The sequence below is a fragment of the Manis pentadactyla genome, chromosome 2 (assembly GCF_030020395.1).
Source record: "Manis pentadactyla isolate mManPen7 chromosome 2, mManPen7.hap1, whole genome shotgun sequence".
NCBI classification, from domain to species: domain Eukaryota; kingdom Metazoa; phylum Chordata; class Mammalia; order Pholidota; family Manidae; genus Manis; species Manis pentadactyla.
Genome location: NC_080020.1, coordinates 109057583 through 109074356, shown reverse-complemented (window position 1 = coordinate 109074356; position 16774 = coordinate 109057583). Strand labels below are relative to the sequence as shown.

Below are 16774 nucleotides of genomic sequence, written 5' to 3'. Positions count from 1 at the left end.
AATTCCTAGCAATGGAATTCCTGGGTCAAATGGTATTTCTATTTTGAGCTTTTAGAGGAACCTCCATATTGCTTTCCACAATGGTTGAACTAATTTATATTCCCACCAGCAGTGTAGGAGGGTTCCCCTTTCTCCACAACCTAGCCAACATTTGTTGTTGTTGTTTGCCTTTTGGATGGTGGTGATCCTTACTGGTGTGAGGTGATATCTCATTGTGGTTTTCATTTGCATTTCTCTGATAACTAGCGATGTGGACCATCTTTCCATGTGCCTGTTGGCCATCTGAATTTCTTCTTTGGAGAACTGTCTGTTCAGCTCCTCTGCCCATTTTTTAATTGGATTGTTCACTTTTTGTTTGTGGCAGTACGTGATCTCTTTATATATTTTGGATGTCAACCGTTTATCGGATCTGTCATTTATGAATATATTCTCCCATACTGTAGGATGCCTTTTTGTTCTATTGATGGTGTCCTTTGCTGTACAGAAGATTTTCAGCTTGATATAGTCCCACTTGTTCATTTTTATTTTTGTTTCTCTTGCCCAGGGAGATATGCCCATGAAGAAGTCGCTCATGTTTATGTCTAAGAGATTTTTGCCTATGTTTTTTCTAAAAGTTTATGGTTTCATGGCTTACATTCAGGTCTTTGATCCATTTTGAATTTACTTTTGTGTATGAGTTTAGCTAATGAACCAGTTTCATTCTCTTACATGTAGCTGTCCAGTTTTGCCAACACCAGCTGTTGAAGAGGCTGTCATTTCTCCACTGTATGTCCATGGCTCCTTTACCATATATTAATTGACCATATATTTTTAGATTAATGTCTGGAGACTCTATTCTGTTCCACTGGTCTGTGGCTCTGTTCTTGTGCCAGTACCAAATTGTCTTGATTACTGTGGCTTTGTAGTAGAGCTTGAAGATGAGGAGCGAGATCCCCCCCACTTTATTCTTCCTTCTCAGGATTGCTTTGGCAATTCGGAGTCTTTGGTGGCTCCATATGAATTTTAAAATTATTTGTTCCAGTTCATTGAAGAATGCTGTTGGAAATTTGATAGGGATTGCATTAAATCTGTATATTGCTTTGAGCAGGATGGCCATTTTGACAATATTAATTCTTCCTAGCCAAGAGCATGGGATGAGTTTCCATTTGTTAGGGTCCTCTTTAATTTCTCTTAAGAATGTCTTGTAGTTTTCAGGGTATAGCTCTTTCACTTTATTCTTTTTGATGCAATTGTGAATGGAATTGTTTTCCTGGTTTCTCTTTCTATTAGTTGATTGTTAGTATATAGGAAAGCCTCAGATTTCTGTGTACTAATTTTGTATCCTGCAACTTTGCTGAATTCAGATATTAGTTCTAGTAGTTTTGGAGTGGAGTCTTTGGGTTTTTTTATGTACAATATCATGTCATCTGCAAATAGTGCCATTTGTACATATCTTTCATTCCTAATTAAATTCACATTCCCTTTTAATATTTGAATGTTTTAACCTCTTTGCTACTTTTGTCATCTATGTCATTTATGAGTGTGTTTCTATTACTGATTTTTCTCCTATTTATGGGTCAGTTTTCTCCTCCTTAGCAAGTCTAATAGTTTGGGGATGCTAGATATTTATAAATGTTATATTGTTGACTGGAAATTTGGCTGTTGCCTCTTCTAGCAGACCATTAAGTAACTTGTGTATCAGTTTGAACCCTTCAAAACTTCTTTTTAAACTCTGCTTAAAGGTCCATAAGAGCCTCCCCTCCAGGGACAGTGCAGTTCTTCTACTAGGACATACCTCTTGTGAGGACTCCAGTGAATGTCCTTACGACCACCAAAGACTCTCCATTCTGGGTGGTTGAAGCTTGAACATCTGTCTCCTCTGTATGAACGAGAACTGTTCAGTGTACAACTCCCCAGTCAGTTTTCCTGGGCTTAGGTAATTCCCATAGTTCCATGGCCTAAGGTTCAACAAATACCCAAGGGACCTCAGACAGATTTCTGGAGCTCTTTATCTTAGTAGCTCCCTCTTCTCTATTACTCTACACCACAATTTCTAGCCAAACTACTCAATTCCACTAGATTCCCTTAATTCTGTTTAGTTATCTTGTAAAGCTGTATATACATTACTCCAAAACAGATGCTAGCAAACAAAAAACTTATCATTTCACAGTGCTTTCCGTTCAAAATAAAGTGTCCAGCCCAGCTGATTTTGGTGAAATGACTCAATTTTTCTGCCTCAGGAAATTGTTTTCTCGAAAATCCAATCTCCATGTCCTCAACTCAACAGGGCCAGCATGGTTTGCCTGGTTTCCCAGAGGATGAGTGAACAGGGAGAAGTATGGGTTAGGAGGAAAGGAATGAGACTCAGAAAAAAGCAATTACTATTCTCAAGTGCCATATTCTCATGTAGGGGGAGGGTAGAAAAATTCTATTCCCAAAGACCCTTTGTGGTTGGGATATGAAGTAAAATATGTTCTCTGAATACCATGTTCTAGTACGGTGTTCAAGAATGTATGTTCCTAAAGACACAATGCAATAAACGGTGGTTAATCCACAAAAACCTACTGAACCATAATAGAGCAAAAAATAGCTGCTTTGTATATATTCAATGAACATATTTATTGAGGGCCTGGTAGATGTCACAAATTGTTCTAGGAGCTGAAAACAGAGCACAAAAGTCAGAAAGAGTCCCTACTGTCCAGGAGCTGACATTTTACAGAAGGAAGACAAATAACATATAAACAAACAACTAGGTAAGTCTATAGGTAACTACAAAAAGGGAGAAATGCTAAAGTTAAAAAGGGCTGATGTGATGGAGTTAGGGGGAGTATGGGAATGCTACTTCCAACTCGGTACTTGGAGAGGGGTTCACTGAAAAGATGACATGTGAGCAGAGATCTGAAGAACAAGCAGACAGACATCAGGAAACAGATAAGAGCTTTTCAGATAAAGCATCATAAGACAACTGTGTAAGAACTGTATTCAAACACCCAAGGAAGACCAGTGTGGCTAAAATGTAATAGAAATGAGAGTGGTTTAAGATTAAGTTGATTAATACCAGAGGGACTGAGTTTTATTTTAACTTCACTATTTCTCATATTATTTTCATCCCTATTATTCTCAATCAAGCTGAATATCCTCTTAGTTATTTTGAACTATTATTTCTATTTAGTTTTGGCATAGTATAACCAAACTACTCAATTCACTAGATTCCTTTAATTTTGTTTAGTTATCTTGTACAGTAGTGTATATATCACTCCAAAACAAATGCTAGCAAACAAAAAACTTAACCATCTCACAGTGTTCTCCATTCAAAATAGTGTCCAACCCAGCTGATTTTGGTAAAATGAGTCACTGTTTTGGCATGCAGGCAGAAAAGAAGAGTTATGTTGTTTATCTACAAAGTTGATTATCTTTCCTCTACCACAGGAAATTCAGAGGGAATCCCAGGGTAATAACTGAATAGCTTTTCCCTTCTATACACTAGTGTGGTTTAGAGAAAAAGGCAAAAACAACAAAGTTAATGAACTTTTAATAGGCATTTACAGGAATTTCTAAAGATGTTTTATGGATGTTCTGAAAATGATTTCATAAATGTGGAAAATTTGTAATTGTTTTTTTACTAAGACATAATGGTCAATCTTGCAAAGTTCTACAAAAGAAAAATCTTCCTGCCTAAAATACCACAAATGTGAATTCAACCTAACATCAGGCTGTCAAGCTGTTAATTGTCCTTGATTGTTATTCATTTTCTACCCTCCACTTCCAATTTGGGCACTATTATAGTGAAGAACCATTTCGTTTTATATTAGAATAGATTAATAAAAGACTACTCCAAGAACCAAAAATAAAAACAGACTTAGAAACTACATTGGTTCCTCCGCTTTGACTCATTTGCCATCTTTACCAATTCTAAAAAAGAAGAAAAAAGGAACAAAGAAAAAAAGTGCTTCTTGCTCAGCATTACTTCATTTCTCAGCCTCTTCACTACCACACAGAAGACACCAGTCAGAGGCCCATCAGCATGATTTTAGATCTCTGTATGACCTGAAGGTATCCTGCCTTAAACAAAGAACTATTCAGATATCACACCTGCTAACAATATATATATAGTCTAAGAATCATCCTTAGTGCAAATGAACAGTCTTCATGTTGTTTGGTGTAATTTTCTTAATATTATATATTTCCTTCACCAATGATAAATGTATCACAATTTTTATGAAAATATGACTTTCAGAAGCTATTAAACACAGCAAAGGACACACACATGATGTCTTTCAAATGGCTGCATTAATAACAACCTGACGTTACTGATCTCCCAATACAGTTAAAGCACAAACATTACAACATGAAGTATTCTTGCCAAAAATGTTAATCACAATCTAAATCAAAGCTGAACACCTAACTTTCAGTTTAAAAGAACTACATAGAATAGAGGAACAGGTTAAGTGACATCACAAGGAACAATCAAATAGAAAACTGATCTGGACTCTTCAAAAAGTCAATGTCATGGAAGATAAAAGTAGGGGACCCAAGCAGATACAGAGATGTAAGAACCACATGAAATGTGTGAACTCTGATTGGATCCTGGTTTGTACTGTTTTTTTTTGCAGGGGTGATGAAACTCTCCTATAATGGCTGCACAACTTCGCGGATATACTAAAAACCGCTGAGTTGTGTATATCTGTATATATTTGTATATTTTTTATTAAGGTATCACTGATGTACAATCTTATGAAGGTTTCGTATGAGCAATACTGTGGTTACTACATTCAGCCAAATTATCAAGCCACACCCCCAAACGCCCACCACCCCATTGCAGTCACTGTGATTGTATCCTGGTTTTAAAAAAATACTATGAAAGATATTTAGATGAAATTGGAAATATCTAAATAAACATGGACTGGATATTAGATTATAGCACTGTTAATTTTTATAGGTTTTGGTTATTGTGTTTAGTAGGAGAATATCCTTATTCTTAGGAGAAGCATGCTAAATTAGGAGTAAAATATAACAATGTAACTTACTTTCAAAAATATGAGGAAAAAAATTGTCAGTGTGCAATTATGTGTGTATGTGTGCTTATAAGAAGATAAATAAAGCAATTATTAGGAATTTTGGGGTCTAGATATAAGGACTATAGAGGGTTGAACAATTCTTGTAACTATAATTTAAAAAAATAAAATTGTTCTTCTCTACCTCTAGTTTACAAAGATACCTTTCTGTATTTTCCTTTACTGTGTAGTTTTACCTTTCACATTGAGATTTTGATCCCTCTAGAGTCCATCTTTTTATGTGGGATTACATACAGCACTTTATCTTCCTCTATGTAGAATTTCAACTTTCTCTACACAATTTACTAAACAATTGGTCCTTTACTCACTGATCTATGGTAAAGATTTTTGATCCAGTTTAAAGATCTAAGCAGAGAAAGAGGAAAAGGACTAAGAACATAGGAAAAAGAGGAAAGGAAAAAAGAAAAAAGAAAAGGGTACGCACAGGAAAAGTATAAGAGCTTAGCTGAGGAATGGCTAAGAATAAATGAAGCTATTATCAAATTCCTATGCCCCAAACCATATTTGCCAAAGTATTTGAGAAGTCATGGAAAAGAATAATTGAACACCTACATAAAAAAAGTACATGCCCTCAAAATTTTTCAGGAAATATCCAATTTATCTGGTACATAATATCACAAGGAGAAACTTTCCAAGAATTAGACCATCTCCCAGTGAATAAGTTGGACTACATTTTACTTAGCACTTACTCTCCTTCAGACAGAACAAAAATGATGGCAAAGCAGAGACATTATCAGCATCTTGAAAACTCTTTTACAAACTTTCAGATTCTGTGGGAATATTTAAAGGTGACTTTAAAACTATTTATTTAATTTAGCTCCTAGTTCAAAGTTTTAAGACATGAATTTATAGAATTAAAAACTCTTCATCCCATTACTGAGAGTGAATCCAAAAATGTAAACTGTTCTTTATCAGAAAATTATAAAAACATACCTTTTATTTTCAGCCAAATTGGCTCCTTCATCCTTCAGCTTTTTACTTTTCTCAACACAGCCTTCAAGGAGAATTTCTTTCCTACGTTTAATGGCATGAAGCCAGTTCCCTTCATCATTCTCAACTGCATCCTTCTCATCAGCTGCTTCAGCTTCAAACTGCTGGGAAGTGACCTTTGAGACCTTCTCGCCAATTTTCCTCTTCCATCCAAAGGAAGCCATTCTGGATAATCACAAAGAAACAGCTTTAAAATTCAAACTTGGCCTTTTACAGAAGTATCCCAATTACTACATGAAGCAGAGACAGTAGGACCAGACTGTCACCATTTTTTTTGACCCCTAACTAAATAGTGGATCTAGGCAATAATCACCAAAGGCTGTTAAAATTGTGAAGACAACTGGACAGTAAACATCTCCTGATAAAAGTGACACATCACCCATGAAGTATCCTTGCCAAAAATTAATCCTGAATCACATCAAGCCACTACCAGTTAATAAGAAATATGGGATACAGATGAACATGCTAAATAACACAGTAGAGGTGCAGACAGCAAGTAACAGAAACTGAAGAAAAATAAAACTGATTTCTTCAAGAAATAAACTTCCAGGAAAAAAAGTAGTAAAAGATGGGAGCTAACCCTTAAGTTGAGAGAGACTTAAAGAGACATATAACCAAATATATGTGGATCTTGTTTAGCTCCAGATTTAAACAAGGAAATGAGGAGCAAAAATTTATGAAATAATAGAGGAAACCAGAACACTAATTTGCTATTTGATGATATTAAGGAATCACTGTTATTTTTTAAAGGTATAACAGTATTGTGATTAAGTTAATAAAAAGAACCCTTATCTATTTAGGAATATATACTAAAATATTTCACATGAAATTATATGATATTTAGGAATTCTCTCAAAGTAATCAACAGGGGAGGGGAAGTAGAGGAGAAATAGAGATGAAAAGATTGCTATGAGTTGGTAACTGATAAAAGTTAGGTGATGAGTAGGATTCCTTGTACTTCCCTCTTTCCTTTCATATATGTTTAAAATTTTCCATAATAAAAGGTTTTCAAAAGATTCAAACTTGGTAAATGACTTAATTCACAAAACTGGTGAATCAAAAAGATAACAAATGTTACACTGCTTTGTAAATCAGCAACGACACAAAAATGTGAGGGATAAGAAAGGATATTTGATGGGATAAAGTTAAAGGAAACCCTAGAAGCAGTCAACAAATATTTATTTAAAGAAGGGATTTACTGAGCGATCCAAGAACTCTTACTAATACTGAGAAACTCCTGGAATTGTATATAAATTTTTATATGTCTGTGTGCATTCAGGAGAAGAATGTCTGAACTTTCATTCCATTCTTAAGAGTCTCTATCACCAAGGAGATTATGATCAACTGAGAGATAAACTATAAGGATAAGGTAAAGCAATGAACTAGAGGTCTTTATTAAACTTGAAAGAACGGGAAATGTGGGAGTAAGGAAGACAGAGAAATGAAATAGTGAATTAAGTTCTAGCAGGTATCAAGGTCTTCATCTCTGATGCACATGGTTGAAACCAAACAGAGAAATAACTAGAAGGAAGAGGAAGAAAAAAAGTGAGTGTGGCTAGGAAATCATTCACACAAAAGGCCCAAGAAAATGGCAGAACTGAGAGTAGTTAAGAAACATGAATGTCATGTGCCTGTTCCTAATGAATACAAGTGTCAGTAGGTTATAGCCATCAAAAACTGAGTGCTGATATGGGTGAACCACATGCCTTTTACAGGAGCAGGGATTTTCTACCAGAGGAGTAATGGATTATACACTATGCTAGGGAATTAGGACAATGCCAAACTCTCCCCACACCCATTATAATACAGAAAAATGAATTTCCTGTGTTTGAAAATGACTATAAGTAACTTAGGGGAAGAAGCAAGAAATGGCTGGAAATGGAAGTGTGGTTCCTATGGAACAGAAGTCCAGAGGCAGAGTGAAGACTGCATGAGAGAAAGGATCCTTAGGAAGATCTCACAAGACATCAGGGTAAGTCAAGATAAGAAAGAAGTCTTGTATTTATGACTGTCCCTAAAAGTGACAAGCACAAGGATTAAATTTTCTGGCTTCAAGTTTCCAAATGGAACTTTGTTTCTAACTCAGCAATGTGAGGCATCAGGTAGCATGCAGACCCTATTAATACAGATGGTACACTGGTGTGCCTATTAAACGCAAAATACAATTAGAAGTCATTGGGCAAGCCTATGGACTATTGGGAGTGGGAGTTAGGATGGAAAAGAAAGGAAAAAGAAACAGACTGACCCACGGGTATTTAAAAAAAATTAGTAGGTCATTCCGACTCACATTACCCTCCCCATCCTCCAATCCTAACCATTGTTATAAATGCTTAAGATAGATATAGGCTAAGGCCCCAAGTGCCTCTTAACTGTGTACGAAAAAGCCACACACAGCGCTGCCTCAGGTGTTTACGTCATTCTCCTCCGAGGCTGTGGAGGTCAGGACAGAATAAGGTTATAGGGATATAACCGGCCTGATGACCATTAGTGATTACAAAGTTCGGACTTGAAGAGAGGGACAAGAATACAAGCCTCTCATACAAGAGTTAATACTGAGTGAAAAGTGTAGTCAAGTTCAGGAATAGAGGAAAAAGAAAATGAGGGATTTCATATCCCCAAGCTTAACATTCCTCAGAGAAATAGGATGTCATCTGCTCCAAGCAAAGGGAAATGAAATGGATTTGAGAACTCTGAAATAGTTACTGTATAGAATAGGAAAAGCAACAATAAGGGATGAGTAAAGATACCAAATTATATCAAGGGCCCACTGAGGTTTAAAAGTATCAATCTGTTACCAAGGCCATTAGCACAGCTTTATATCTTCTTCAAAACTGTCTGTAGACAACAGAGTATAGTCAATTCAGTACAGGAAAAGTGCTATTAGAGAGTAAATAAAAGATGCTATGACGTCAGAGAAGAGATATTTGAGGCTTTCTGGAGACTTAAATTTTGAAGAATAAAAATCAGCCAGGACTAAAGGAAGGTGAATCCTAGAACACATGCGAACACTGTTCACCTCGGAAAATGTAATACTCCAAGTTGATTCAGGCATCTTAAACAGTACGAGCTTATTGTTCCTCTAAGGCTATCTGAACATGAAATAAAAACTTACTCTTATAAAGAAGGCTTTCGTGAATCTATAGTTCGATGCCCAAGGCGCCAACATTCTAGCCTTTACGTTTTTTCACCAGGATCGGAAAGTGTATGGGTAAATCATAATCATATGTGTTTCATGTTAAAAGACATAAATTCACTTTATGAATAATTAATAGTTCGTGAATGTTACGAAAATTCAAAACAGCAATGTTGTATCCTAAATTCTTTCGCTGGTACAATTATCCCTACAGTAGGTGCTCAATTACTGTTGACAACCTGACAGTTCACCGAGCCACAAGCCAAATAATGCTTGTTTTCACTCCGTAGGAGGATGCAGCACCAAAGGCGAGAAACCACTGGGTGCACAAGATCAGGAAATCAAAACAGCATCCTTCCGAGTACAGGGATGTATTCAAAGATGAGACATTCAAGAAACAATTTACCCGAAAATGTCACCACAAGAGAGAAATCAGTATTAGCGACTTCCCTTCATTCACAGCAACAATAAAAATGTGCGAAGTTCATACAGGCCGTTCTGAACGTGAGTTGAACGGCCGCGAACGCCTTCAGCTCCGGGTGGAGGGCAAGCTCGGTTCCGCTCCTCCCACCTCTAAAGAAAGGTCAGAAGCGCGCTGTCAGCCTTTGGAAGCCCGGAAGCCGCCTCTGGAGCGGGTGCAAGGGAGGGCCGGACCCCAAGACCTGAACGTACTAGAGACCGACCTTAGTGTCCCGTCTCTGCCACACCCCCGATGGGTCTCAATTCCGACTTCTGACCTCCTTTCTTCTCTAACCACAAGACCCACTAGCGTAAATTTCCTCCTCTTCCTCGGGCTTCCACCACAGACCGGGTAGCCCCGATGACCACTCCCCTGCTCTCGTGTTTAGAGTCCCCTTGCCCTATGCCCACCGGAAGCGGAAGTTATGTCGCTCTCCTACCGGCCCGCCTCAGGTGCCCGGTCTCCCAAGAAACCGGTTAACCAACTCGTGACATACGAACAGTCCAGACAGGTGGGCAGGGACTGGGCGACTTCCAGAGGCCTTATCTTGAGCCAGTCCCTTCCTGGATCCACAAATCTCAGAAGCCACCGGGCCATCCCCACCCCATTGCCCTCTGGGATTTGTAGTCGGAGTCATCCGGGCTGAGAGCGCCCTCTGGCAGAGATTGGGAGTGTCGGGCGCGAGGGATACTGCGGCTGCGCAGGCTGAGCTGCGCGCTGACAGCAACGGCCGCGGCCAAACCGCACGACAGTCTGCAGGTAAAGCAGAAGCGGCGGGCGTTGAGCGATTTGGGCGGAATTCCGTGCGTTGAGATTCGGTCTTCCCTTAAGGAGTTTAAAGCCTGATGAGGCTGCCGGACGCGAAGGACAGAGGCAAAACCCGATCGGAAAAGTGTTCACTGGAGCAGATCAGGGAGGGCTGGGGTTGAACTGTAGGCTTCACAAAGGAAAAAACAAATTGGACCCAGAAGAGGGAATTATGACTTAAAAATAAGTGGGGAAATGTAACAGAGGAAATGTCTAGGAAATTGAAAAATTCAGATTGTTATCAATGTAGCTATCTTGTGGTCTCCCAGCCTCAGGATTGTAATACTTCTAATTCTTTGTTGGAAGGGGGCTGTCCTGTCGGCTGTAGGGTGTTTAGCTAGCACTAGGTGCCATTAGCATCTACTACCCCCAACCACCATCAGTTGTGACAACCGAAAACGTCTCCAAATATTGCCATGTCTCTGGCAGAAACATACTTACCCCACCCCCCACCCCCCACTCCACCCCACCCCATACCCCGCCTTCTCGCCCCTTTAAGAACCTCTGATGTGGACCAATGATTCTTCAAAGCGATCATCCGGACCCCTGAGAGCCTCCAAGACTTTTTCAAAGCCAAAACTATTTTCATACTAAAATGAAGACATTTAGCTTTTTCACAGTATTGACATTTACACTGGCAGTGGAAAAGCAATGGCAGGGAAAACCGCTGGCAGTTCAGCAGGAATCAAGGTACTGATACCAAACGGTACTAGCAGTCATTGCATTCTTCACCACTACTCTCTCATAGTAAACCCCCACCCAAAGCAGTCACTCAAGAATGTCCCTGATGAAGCAGTCAAAATTATTTTATTAAAATGACTTCTGAGTACAGTTCTTTTTAATATTCTTTTTGACAAAATGGAAAATGCTCAAAGTACTTCTGTGTATTGAAGTATGATGTCTCCATAAAAGCTCGTGTGAGATTGCATTATAAGCTGAAATAGATACTTTTTTCGTGGAATACAACTTTTATTTAGAAGAATGACTGACCGAGCTAATTATTCAGGCTTAGGTATTTGACAGGCCTTATCATGAAAACGAACCAAGGAAACCTGTTACTTCAAGAAAAGCAAATGTTGCCAATGATAAAATTCGAGAATTTAGGCAAAAATTATGATTTTGAAAAACTTGAATTTGCCATAATGATCTTGAGTTTCCCAACACTTCCAGACTTCTGATGAGATCAGTGGTGGTATCACATGTGACTTTTATTTGTATTGCTGGATTAAACGCATCAACATTTGTAAGAGCTGCATAAGTGAACCAGTATTTTGAAAATGATCATTGCATGATTGTGGTGGCCTGCCGCCAAGATTGTCTCCTGTGATCCCTGGTGGTAGTGTTTCTTAATTGGGGTAGAGGTTTATGTGGCTATGTTCACTGCACACCTGAAGCACTGAAAATTCACAGCCAAATATTTATGATTTGTGCACTTTTCTGTATATGTTGTACTCTGTAACAGTCCTTAAAAAATATCTCCCTAACAAGACACTCAGAACATGACTGATGTCTTATGGTTACACTTGTAGTGCTTAAGTAAAGCTCTCTGAGGGGATCCAGTTTGCAGAGTGAATAATGGTGCTTGAAGCTGTTCCCTAGGGGTTTTTCCTAAATCTCCCAAATAACCTTGATCTGCTGCTCTCCTGTGGTAAAGGTTACCTCTCAACACTTAAGTTTTCACACTTCACTTACTACTTCCCTACTTACTTTGGCCAATGATCGTGATATATCTATTGACATATTTAATACTTTTCCCATGCTGTGTATTTATAGACAACATGATCATCTTCCAAGTTGCTAGAAACCCTCTAAATTGGTCATACTTAACATTTATTGGTATTCACCCTAAATAGAAGTCTGTTTAAAATAAATAGAACAGTTTCAATATTGGTTTTTCAAACAAGAAAATTTCTTGTACAACTTTGTACAGAGTACTGTAAAGCAATTTTTAAGTTCCTTAAAAAACCTTATGTTCTATTCATACACTCCTTTTTACTGTTGTTACAATAATCATGCTACTTTATAAAGATTTAGAATGCTGACCATCTAACACAAGCCCTGCTTAACAATGCCATATGGGAATATAAGATTTCATACTAATTGAGTTCTAACAGTAGTGAAATTCTAACCAAATCCACTGTTAGCAGCCAAGGATAAATGACAGGTGCTTTTCTTTTAATGTACATACCTTAAAATATTTGTTTGGGTAGTTAAATGATGAAATCAAAACTAATTTAGTTCAGACAAAAATCACAATGTTTTGAGTACTAAAGTTTGTTCAAGCACTGTATTTTATATTTAGGCACATTGTTTAAAAAAAAGTGCATAGTCAGCCATGAGTGTTTTTTTTTTTTTCATTATTTTCCCAAAAGTTAACAAAGTTAAGCACATTAACAGATGAAAATTTTTTATCGCCCATTTTCTAAAGCAAAGTATTTGAAACTGTATGCTTAAATACTCCAGTCAAAACATACATGAACACATCTCAAATATTGTACCACAAAGATTGATTTCTACCCTACTACCAATTAATTTACTTATGTAAGTAGAATTTATTCATCTTGACTAAAGTCATAATGAAAAAGATTTCTATTGTGAATGGGGGCAATGGAAGGAGTTAAGGAAAAGATTTAAACAACACACATTTTTCTTTCATTCCAAAGATGGAGTTCTGCATGTAGGCACAGTCTACTAAACATTTTAAGAGGCCAAGACTTTTTGTATAAAATCATTTAAAACTCTGAAAAACTACAAAAGCATCTGAAGAGAAAATATAATCAAAGTAAAAGCAATGGAGTTTATTTCAGTGAAATTATTTTAAATTAGATATATTAAGCTCCCATGTCCCCCAACCTGGTAGAAAATTTCCTCTCAGTGAGAAATCATCTATTTTAATGGCAAACTTTTTACATATCAGTAAAATCTGTTATATTTAAAACTATGTATACAGTACATTTCTGGCAAAAACTTTATACATCTTTCAGTTGTCAAGACAAAGTAAAAATATGGTTGCATAAAATCACAAAAAATATAAATTGCTGAAAAGATAATAAAAAAACTAAAAATCATTTGCACTGCTTTTTATCTTCATTTAGTAAGAATTGCAAACTACAATAAACTTGTGAAAATTCTGATACAACCTTGACATACACAACCAAAAGTCATTTCAAATACACCAACTTAAAAAAGAATTTACTGCAATAGTCTGTGCATTTATCATACTATTTGTACAAGTGCAATATTTAAGTATCTTTAAAATAAAACTCAGTAACTAAAAGGAATCACAATAACTTAAAAAGAAGCAAAGTATACAAAATCAACAATTTTTAGAAGGTCCTATTTAATTGGTTCCTCCTTTTGCTTCCCCCTCCCCACAACAGCTTATAAAGACTTTACAATGATGTCTTTGTTCTATATACAAATCTTTAACTTTAAAAATACAGTCTTCTGTTCTTAACATCAGGAACATAATGCTGCATTTACAGAACCTGTATGAAATCAATATCCCCAAAACAGAGGGCCACACAAGTTATAAATACAGTTTTGAACTTAGATTTCAATGGAACTCCTGTCATTTTCTACAGCTCTCAGATTCTAAGTTGAATAGAACAACTCCTCGACAAAAACAAGGAAGATTTTTCTTTTGAATTCAGTGTCTGTTTCTAGGGGTGCTGGAGCCAAATCTACAACTACAGTGACTATTTATGCAAACTATCATGACATTTGAGTACATTACTGTCTGATTATATAGGTGCTCACTGTATTTGCCAAAAACAATCCTATAATACAAAAACCTTAAAAGGGAAAAAGACAGCTCTGCTGCAATGGAAAAATGATTAATATACAAAAAAATCAATTTTTTGAAGTTAAAATAGTATAAGGCAATTATGGGTGACACAGTATTTATGACACAGCATACACATGATACCCATTTTATCTGATTTGACTAGATCCTCATTTACACCTATTAATATAATGCTGTTACTAAGAGCAAGTAAAAGAATATAACTATAAATGAGAGCTTAGAAAGATTAAGCATCATTAGGCAGTTCCCATTATGCTTTTTAAAAAGGAAGTAAAATCCAAAACAAATGTGACCATTTAGAAGAACTAACCAATTTGTTCCATATTTTATTAAAATAATAATAATGTCATATCTAAAGAGACATAACCAAATGCAATGTGTAAACATTAATTGAATCCTGGTTTGAAATAACCAGCTATGGCTGAGGAAATATAAATGTGCATGATTAGATGACATTAGGGAATTATTCATTTTGTAATGGTATATTTTTTTAAGGAAAATGTCATTTTTAGATGCTTGAAGTGTTGAAGGGTAATGAGTATGTCAGCAACATCCAAATGGTTCAGAGGGGAAAAAAAGCATATTTATACACATATATATGTAACTATATCTGTACACACAGATAGACAGAAAGTAAATGTGGCAAAATGTTAACAAATGTTGAACCTAAGTGTTAGATACACACTTGATCACCCTGTAGCCTTTTAATTTTTCTGTTCTTAAAAATATTCATAATACAATTTTGAGAGAAAATCTTATCTGAGCATTTGAACAATTTTGTAAGAGATGTTCTTTCTGTGCACTGAATCAATTTAAAACATACATAATTGAATGACTACAAATTTTTGCATACATTCAATACTGACATGTTGAGCAGCAGAATTTGACATTCAAAAACAATCATGATTTATAGTATATGCAATTCAGCTCTTGTGATAAAAAGAGCAATTTATGTATAGAAATATAGTGGGACAAAACGTAAGATTAAAACTTGTGCCTAGAGTATCTGAATACATAAGTTCTGTGTTTTTTTGGACTTACAAGCTAAAGAAAGACTTTAATTGTGTCTAGTATCTTTGATACAACTTTTCATGAACTATAGAATATTAAGGGGATGATATGGATGAGTCATTCAGACTGACCCTACTCTGGGAAAGATACTTGCTATTTAAGAAGTTAAGGAACCCAGGAAACAAAATCACCTATAAAGGTCTCTAGGATTCTAGGCAAATATTCACTGAATAAATGTATGAAACAAATATAAAACACATCAACATGTAATAATCTATGAAGGCCTTTATGGTAAATTAATATTCTACAAAGCCCTGTGTACACTAAATATAAAATACTAAAAATCAAGTGAGCCTGAGAAACCTGTAATTCACTGTATATGTTACATTAGGCTAAATGTCTACTGAATGATGAACAAAAAGTTATCTTAATTCATTTTTGCACATTAGGCTTTTAACTACTAATCATTTCTGTTCCTTGTGCAAATTGCATTCCAAAAGGCTAATCCTCAGTTACGATTACATATAACTTGATTATAAATGGAAGCATTTGGCTATGAGTTATTACGCATGCTTATTGCTATCAAAGAAATAAGCAAAGTTTTAGGTTTACTGTGCAAGAATTTTAATTAGATTTGCACACATCTCAAAAAATTCTATTGTGTGACTTCCAGGTCTTGAAGTTAAGTCAACAGGAGAAGAGTCAAGTGAGGTCACAGATGAGGTAAGAGAAGCTTCTGAGGTTTTTCCTTGAGCCTCAGCATCTGAATCATTCCTTTGGCAAGATCGATAGTTGCTAACTGATCCTGATCTCTGTGGAGTAGCAGTTCCTGATTTGGCTTCAGTAATTTCATCTGGGTAAAAAAAATTTATATGTATTATTATCCATGATGCCCTCCAAAATTTTTAATAGTATTTAATTTGCTTCTTTGAGTGAGATTGCTGACCAGCTATCAAGAGCACATTTATGTTTAATACCTTCTAAAATACACTGTCAAACCACTTGCTTTTTTTTAATATACAGTATATTTTCTCATGGTTATTCAAGATTGGGTACAGTATGCAGTTACTCATCAATCTTGCAACCCAAGATTAAAAGCTCAATAAAATTGGAGCTTAATAAACACTCTTCCCTAGCAATAAAAATTAATCCCTCTGTATTAAAATCATAGAATAAATGTACTTAAAATTTGGAAGTAATTGTGGAAATCATAATCATCTCTCATTTTATTGATAAGAAAACATAAACACCCAGAAGTTGGTATCTTGCGGTAGGTAAAAACTATATAGAGGGAAATCTAGAACCCAAGTCTCCTAACTCTCATCTCATGGCTTTTCAATCTCCCTCCTTTCATATTTGATTTAAGATCCCATAAAAGAGCAACAATTTCAATAAACAAAAAGCAAGGAAAAACTAAAGTTGGGAACACAATATAAAAACAGTGAAAGGTCATTCAGTTGGTAAATCAGGTGCTAATACACCTAAGGTTGTAAACTGGATCCAAATACATGAGA

The 16774-nt window shown here is 36.2% G+C and overlaps 2 protein-coding genes across 5 annotated transcripts in view; both read right to left on the bottom strand.

The window, feature by feature from the left end:
* The window catches only part of TTC33 (tetratricopeptide repeat domain 33), a 59690-nt gene extending 49674 nt beyond the window's left edge, over window positions 1-10016 (bottom strand). Inside the window, exons 1-2 of one of the 2 annotated variants that reach the window (XM_036910867.2) lie at window positions 9861-10016; window positions 5988-6209 (exon numbers count right to left, since the gene is read on the bottom strand). In XM_036910867.2, the coding sequence (XP_036766762.1) occupies window positions 5988-6208 (221 nt within the window). In that variant the 5' untranslated portion in view covers window position 6209; window positions 9861-10016. The other variant, XM_036910868.2, reaches the window with a different exon arrangement.
* A 3205-nt stretch (window positions 10017-13221) lies between these two features.
* Window positions 13222-16774, bottom strand: part of PRKAA1 (protein kinase AMP-activated catalytic subunit alpha 1) — a 35422-nt gene continuing 31869 nt past the window's right edge. For all 3 annotated transcript variants that reach the window (XM_036910862.2, XM_036910863.2, XM_036910865.2), the window contains one exon: window positions 13222-16113. In XM_036910862.2, coding sequence (XP_036766757.1) covers window positions 15869-16113 — 245 coding nt within the window. In that variant the 3' untranslated portion in view covers window positions 13222-15868. The remainder of the gene's footprint in view (window positions 16114-16774) is intronic.